General features: G+C 42.5%; 1 protein-coding gene across 1 annotated transcript; it reads right to left on the bottom strand.

Moving 5' to 3' along the window:
* Window positions 1–538: 538 nt before the first annotated feature.
* Window positions 539–7,632, bottom strand: mmachc (metabolism of cobalamin associated C). Its single transcript, XM_033028704.1, has 4 exons — window positions 7,537–7,632; window positions 4,911–5,105; window positions 3,655–3,807; window positions 539–1,577 (listed from the first exon to the last, which is right to left on the bottom strand). Exons 1-4 carry the CDS (start codon window positions 7,606–7,608, stop codon window positions 1,290–1,292), a joined length of 708 nt encoding a protein of 235 aa, XP_032884595.1. The 5' UTR covers window positions 7,609–7,632; the 3' UTR covers window positions 539–1,289.
* Window positions 7,633–7,676: the final 44 nt, after the last annotated feature.

The following is a 7,676-nucleotide window of genomic DNA, read 5'->3' as shown; positions in this document are numbered from 1 at the left end:
CCCCCGCTCCAGGTACTCTTCAACCCCGCAACTCGGGCGGGTGAAGTCGCCGTTGCGGAAGCCCCGAAAAGCGGTCTCCCAGCAGGGACCCGCGGGCTCCCGGTGTCGCTGTTCCTCAGACCTGCAGTAAGCCTCCGAATCTCCGGGGTCAGGTCGCAGCCGAGCGCCACCACAGCTCCACCCGCTCCGAACTCGGCCAGCTCCATGATGGTGAGTAGGTCCGCAGCTCCGCGACTGGAGCCCCAGGTCGTTCCTGCTGGAGGCCGCTCCACGGTGCTAGGCCCCAACAACAACGGAGACCCGACAGAGAAAAGGTCGGGTTCTCCGTGCAGGGGATAGATTTTAAAAGTTTCCCCACCCCCCGCTCCCCACACACATTCCCAGTCAAAATAAAATAAAAACTACATTCAAACGAGACAAAAAAATAATAAAAAGACAGACGGACTGCAGAGGCCGCTGCGACGTGAGTCGTGCCGCCCACCGATCAAATAGATGTCTAATATGGAAGATAAAAGCATAAGCATGAAGAAATCAAAAGTGAAAGAGAACCAACATTTTTGTTTATATAAATTATTACATTTTACACCATAACATTAAAGCATTAAACCACTGATTGAAAACACAAACAGAAGATTTATTCTCTTCCACCTAAAATGAAAAGTCTCTATTTTGTCACTTCTCTTCGACCTGAAACTTCAGCTCTGTTCCTCTCTTCACAGATGCAGCCTGGTCTGCTGAGTGTTTCTAGTATTTTCTTTTTATTTTACATTTTCATCATCTGCAGTTTTTCTTTACATTCAGTCTCTATTTTGTTCTCACACACCAATAATTAGATTCATGTTAGTCTTGACTATCTCCTGATCTCTATGTAAACTACATCTCTTAGAATATCTGACAAACATATCTTGACCCCATTGACCATGTCTTCAACCATTAGTTTGACAGAGAATCAAATTGAAAATACAGGCAATTTTCTCCAACACCAGTCCCATTAAAAATGTAACCTTTTCTAAATCTACTCATTCCTATGTACATGGCAAATTTCTGGTGGGCCACCACATCGCATTCAACTTGCTGTCCCGTCACTCATTAAATCTTGCTAAATAGATTTACTTCATTCCACGTGCACCTCTCTAGACATCCTGCACCGGATGTCACATCTCCATGAAATTATGAATCCAAATTCTTGAGGTGTAGCATTTGTTCAGGTGTTCAAAAATATTCACTTTGTCACCCTAGGTAAGAGTTCCATGCCCTGTGCTTTATTGCTATCTAGATATCATTAACAATCATTTTGTCAGTCCAAGCAGTTTAAATCTTTCAGCAGGAGGTGTAGCAAAGTACTGCATTTGCTCTTCAGAGTATCTTTCCTCTACATCAATGATATCTCTGTAGGTCCAATCCTGCCAGTGAAAATTAAACCTATTGAGAAGTTGGATCTTTTTTTCATCGGTTGACACACAGTCCACAGGCAGCTTTTGCTCGAGGGATGGGACCTGGACATCAGGAAATATCAGGACTCCTCGTATGGCAAACCAGCCTCCGTAACGTGGATGAATGCAGACCCCATACAATTTCTATCAGGAAAATAATTATTTTTGTTAAGTGAATAATATGCATGTTTCTACTCTGACTTCTTTTGAACCTCTCTCACAGAGATGCCCTAGTCTCAAAGACCATTAAAAGATAGTCAAGAAATACAAATTAAAGGAGTTCAATAGTTCACAATATTACGCTCAGCTACTTCTCTTCTTTTGAGGGCATAACTTGCTTATAATTTTCTACCACTATGGCATAACAGATGTAAGCACAAATCATTTCCACTTTGCACCACATGTTGAAACTCTATGCTGTGCCACAATGCTGTTCTTCTATCATGTTGGATCCTTTATATATTTATTTCTAATTGCAGAATGTTTCCCTTCAAATATCAAGTATGATCAATTGGTAGGTCTTTAGAAATACAGCATGGAAACAGGCCTTTCAGCCCACTGAGTCCGCGCTGATCAGCGATCACCCCGTACACTAGCACTATCCTACACACGGGATAATTTACAATTTTACCGAGGCCAATTAACCTACAAACTTGTACGTCTTTGGAATGTGGGAGGAAACCCGAGCACCCAGAGAAAACTCATGCAGTCACAGGGAGAATGTACAAAGTCCATACAGACAGCACCCATGGTCAGGATCGAACATGGGTCTCTGGAGCTGTAAAACAGCAACTCTACTGCTGCATCACTGTGCTGCCCCTGTTTTTGAATCTGCCCAACCGGAAAGGGGAGAAGAGGGAACGACCAGGGTGTGAGTTGTCCTTGAATATATGGGCTGCTTTACCAAGGCAGCGTAGTTTAGATAGAGTCATTGGGGGCAGGGAGGCGGTGGGGGGGGGGGTAAAGCCAGTTAGCGAGACGGTCTTGACTGCGTCACAACACCCCACATTGTTGCGCAGTCTTGAGCTGAGCAATTGCAATGCTTTCTATGGGCATCGGTGGAAATTGTAGATCAAAGTTCTAGACCAGAGTGCTAGATCAGAGTTCCATAGGCTTGAACACTGCCATGGTGCTATGAGTATCATAGAATAATCCACTCAATTTCTCTCATGCTGAGAGGCAACCAAATCTTTCATCATCGCTAGGTCTAAGATTGGCAACTTAACATGTACAAGGTATCACATACTTAAACTTTGTACCTTTTAAACAACATATTTTCCAACTTCAGAAATAATATATCATGATTAGATGGGGTTAGATGGGATGAGAACTATTTTCGGTGCTGGCTACAAGTTGAGCAGTGTGAACACGTCAATGAGTCTTACCAATTTCTACAGATTAACCATGAAAAGCATCCTATTCGGATGCATCACAGCTTGGCATTGCAACTGCTGCCCAAGACTGAGAAATTGTGGAGTGTTGTGAATGCAATCAAGGTCATCTTGCAAACTAGCATTCCTCCCCATTGACTCTATCTAAACTACGCTGCCTACATATTCAAAGGCCACACATCCTGCTTGTTCCCTCTTCTCCCATCTCCTGTTGGACAGGAGGTGTAAAAGCTTGAAAGCATAGATCATCAGATTAGAAATAACTTCTTCCCTGCTGTTATTAATCTCCAACAGATCTCGCATGCTAAGGATAAATTCCCATCCGCCAATCTACCTCATTCTGGCTTTTGCACTTTTTTACCTGCAATTTCTCTGCAGCTGCAACACTTAATTCTGCATTCTTTCCTTTCCCTTTTTGCACCAATTCTCATTCTCATGTCTAGTATGATTTACCTGGATAAGACAAAGCAAAGTTTTGCCACTGCTTCAGTATTTGACAATAATATATCAAAGCAATTTTTGTGACGTTAAGATAGAACACATGTATCTGCTTTAATTAATCCACTCAATGACTGGATGATATTCCTGCATTGGAAATAACTTGCTTTTATAATCTCACATTATTCCATTGCAGTTCACTGCCAATTCACATGTTGTCATCATTGTAATCTAAGGTAACAAAATAATCACACGTGCGGAACAAGATCTTTAAAAATATAATGAATAATCAATTTGCCTTAATATTATAGAGCTAAAGGTTGGCCAAACTGCAATGTAGCAAAATATCCCTCTGCCCCTAAACCAAAAGCAGAAATTTATTTAATTCTTACTTTTTCTCCCCAGGGGTTTTTCTGCACATCTTTCATTTGGTAATAATAGGCCACTCCAGCCTCATGTGCAGCTGTTTGTACCAAAACCTTTGGCCTTCGATTAGGAAGCAACTCAAAGTCATGGATGGTTTCAATCCTGTGATCAGGGAAATTCTAAAGCAAGTAAATTAAAAAAGTAAGTTTTCTTAATGCCAGATAACCAACATCTATAATAATAAATATAGAAAGGGAAAAGATGCATGTAATAATTCACACTTCTGTTACTTTAACTGATACTTAATACTTGAACAATGGAGATTAATGTTGTCCCCTGCCAATCAAATGTCTTATCATAGTTGATTCTGCCACTTTTCACCATTTTCCATGAAATCAAACTATCACTTATCTTAAGTAAAGAAACATAGTGCTGAAGTAACTCAGTGGGACAAGATCGGGACCTTTCCGGCTGAAAGGAAATGGCCAGTATACAAAAAGTGATGGAGGAGAGGTGAGCAAAGTAGCAAGTGATAAGTGGAGCCAGTGAGATGGGGTTGATTGGCAGGTGTGTGTGTGTGTGTGTGTGTGTGTGGGGGGGGGTTAGGTGAAAATAGTAACAGAGACTGGGAGTTGATAAGTAGAGGCAATAAATAGCTGCAGATTGTGGAATCAGATGGGAAAGGAAGGTGAAGTGTGGAACCAGATAAAGGAGGTAGAGTGGGCAGATGGGGACAGTGGAGGAGTGTGGACCCAATGGGAGGAATATGTTGGCAATGAACAGGTGGAGTGGATAATGGAGGGGAAAGACTGGGTTATATGTGCCTGGGAAGATTGAAAAGGGAGTGTGTGAGAGAACAAGGCTAGATCAGAATTCGAGGAGGTAGAAATGGATGGAGGAGGCGTAGGTTACCCAAAATTAGATAATTCAATGTTCATGCCTTTGGTGTGTGGACTATGATGATAGGCTGTTCCTCTACTTTGCGTGTGGCCTCACACTTGCGGTAGAGACGTCCAAAGTGTGGTCAGTGTGGGAATGGGAAGAGGAATTAAAATAGCTGGCAATGAGGAGTTCCAGATGGTCATGTTGATCCTATTTCCAATCTCATTTTTGTAATATAGTCATTGTTAATATCAAAATTTAACAGTCAAATTCCATAAACCAAATCCCAAGAAATACCAGTGGCTCAAAACAAGTTTCAACCTTGGCATTATTTGTTCTACCAACATCAACATATTTCCACTTCAATGTCAACGTAAATTTAATGCAGAAAATTCTTTACTTTCCCCACTAGAGAGAAATAATGAGCAACACACTCATCAATAGGATCCCGAACTGTAGATAATTGCATGACTCCAATGAACGGTTTGAAGGCTTTCTCAAACATCTGGGGTGTGCTGAGAACAACAAAGGCCAAAGTGTCATCTGGATATTGTAGATGAAAGCAAGGTTGTACGACTGCATTGTACCAACTAATCTGTTAAAAAGAAAATATAGTAATCATAAATCAACCCAGAGAAACAAGGCAAAGGAAACCAATCCAAATACACACAAAATACCTTTAAAATGTCTTGGTACTTCTTGATCGTGTTGAACAGTTAACATGCCCAGCTCAACCCCTCCCCATCACCAATAGCAAAATGCACATGTCACATGGTCAATTTCTCATCAAGTCCGCACTTCACTTTTACAATTCACATTGATAAATTCCATCTCCTCCCAATCAAAGACTTAAACATAAATTATATCATGTAGCAAGACTAGAATAAAAACGTTGAAGAAATTACTGAAAACAAGCACAGTCGTTAAGAGTCAGTGATAAAAAAACGTAATGTTTCCAAAGTAATTATATTTTAATTCATCAAAAAGTTACCCAAACTTACACATTCTCCCTTATTGCCATTTGTATTATTGAACTGAAGGGTGTCACTAGGCCTAATGTGGCAGAGGTTCAACAAGTGGTGCTGGAAGAGAGACAGCGTTGGAAGGTCTTCACAAGAGGTATTACAAGCAGAGTGTAGCCAGCTAAATCCCAGGGGAACTACCATCAGGAAGTTTGGGACTTCCAGAAGGAAAAAGTCCTCCACATGTCTGCTTCTGCCATACAAGGTAATCAAGATCCATGATGAGTATGGAAAATGTGGATTAATATCTTGAAAGGTACCTATCAGCAAAGGCACAATGCATTGAAATTCACCATATCCAGCATGCCCAGATGACTGAAGAATACATACTCAACATGGAAATCTGCTCCAAGCTCATGGTCTACCCAGCAGTAGTCATCACCAACCTCCTAAAAACTTCAAATATATGGAAGCACGGTTGGCATCTCAAGGCTCTAGAGAAGTGTTAGCTGCCTCTGTAAAACTCCCCAAATTGGCTAAGATGTTTGACAACCTAGCATCAGTATCCATACAGTGGGCAAAGTCTCCAGCATTTAAACTGTTTTCATTTTCAATCATCTCTGCTGGGCGTGCCATATCTCGTTGTTGCCGTCTTGAAAGAAAGTTCTCTTTCAAGCTCTCTCACTGAGTTTAGAGAAAACATTTCAAGGATGTTTTCAAAATATCTTTGCAAAAATGTCGCATCGTCACCGGTCCTGACCCAAATTGTCGCCTATCCATGTTCTCCAGAGATGCTACCTGAGTCACTCCACCATTGAGTCACTCCACCACTTTGTGTCTGTTTTTTTGGCAGAAAGGTCAGTATGGGAATAAGAAGGAGAATTCAAACGGCTAACATATAGGAAGTGGAGTTAAAATGGTTAGCAATGAGAAGGGAAATTTTCTCCTCTGCCAAAGAGTTATCTCCCTCCACTCCCATCTGAAGTCCTCCATTTCCTTTTTATTCTCCCCTCTCTCTCCACCCTGTAACCTTCCACCCACATCCCTCTCTCCTTCACATTTCATTTATCTTCTTACGTCCTGTTTGACACACATTGGTCTCCTTTCCACCTTTAGCTTTCGTCACTTACTCCATCCACCTGCCAATCACACCCACTCCCTAACTCTAACCACCTATCACTAACTTTACCACTACCTTTCCCACTGCCATCAGGTTCACTTGGACTGTCTGACACCGTGCTCTCCTTTCTTGATCTCTCTGTCTCAGTCACAGGGGGTAGACTATCGACTGACTTCTCCTACAAACCCACCGGCTTCCAGTTATCTGGACTACACCTCCTCTCACTCTGCCTCATGCAAAGATGCTATCGCCTACTCTCATTCTCCATCTCTGCTGCATCTGCTTCTGAGTTTCTATTCTAGGATATTCGAGATATAAATGTAGATTCCCCCTGCTGTTGTAGATGGAACCCTAACCAGCATCTTCTCTATACTCTTGCACCCCCTCCCCAAGACTGAACATCGATTAAGTTCGTCTGGTCCTTACTGTTCAGCCCACCAGTCTTCGCATCATTCTCCGACATTTCCACCACCTTCAACGTGATCCCACCACAAGTTACATCTCCCCTCCACTCCACCACAATCAGTTTGAAGTAGGGTTCCGATCCAGAATGTCACCTATCCTTATTCTTCAGAGATCCTGCCTGACACTCTTACTCCAGCACGGTGTGTTTTTGTAAACCAGTATCTCCAGTTGCTTGTGTCGCAACCTATCACCTGGCAGGCTTCGCACAGCCAACTTCTCTCCTGCAGCTTCATTCCTCTCCCCCATCAGCCAGAGGGTTCCGACCTGAAACGTCGTCTGCCCACTATCGCCACAGATACAACACTTTCAGTTTTGTTCAAGATTCTGCAGTTCCTTATGTCTCCGAGGTGCCAATTGAACAAGCCTGTCACCTGCAGCAGTGTTTGTCAACGCCGCATGGAAGCCCCAGAGATGAGGAGGGAACAAGTCAATGGCGAGGAAACAAGGAATTCAATAATATCATGTTTCTAAAGACATACCTTGAAGGGATCGCATTGGAAACCCAATGGGCTCAACAGCTCATCCAAGCGCCGCTGTATTGGAACAGACATGTCCACACACCCCTATCACGCAATATCCGGTACCTGTGGGTAAACCGGAGAGGAAACTACAGTTCCCA

Source organism: Amblyraja radiata, chromosome 10, assembly GCF_010909765.2.
Source record: "Amblyraja radiata isolate CabotCenter1 chromosome 10, sAmbRad1.1.pri, whole genome shotgun sequence".
Lineage (NCBI taxonomy): Eukaryota > Metazoa > Chordata > Chondrichthyes > Rajiformes > Rajidae > Amblyraja > Amblyraja radiata.
The sequence above is the reverse complement of the archived record's forward strand: the minus strand, read 5'-3'. Positions and strand labels throughout refer to the sequence as shown.

What these genes read in the sequence shown, in the direction of transcription:
- mmachc (XM_033028704.1), bottom strand. Translation starts at nt 7,608, where the DNA reads ATGTCTGTTCCAATACAGCGGCGCTTGGATGAGCTGTTGAGCCCATTG. An exon ending in TCCAATGCGATCCCTTCAAG is followed by an intron (nt 5,106 to 7,536) that starts GTATGTCTTTAG and finishes TCTTTTTAACAG; the next exon opens with ATTAGTTGGTACAATGCAGT. An exon ending in ATTTCTCTCTAGTGGGGAAA is followed by an intron (nt 3,808 to 4,910) that starts GTAAAGAATTTT and finishes TACTTGCTTTAG; the next exon opens with AATTTCCCTGATCACAGGAT.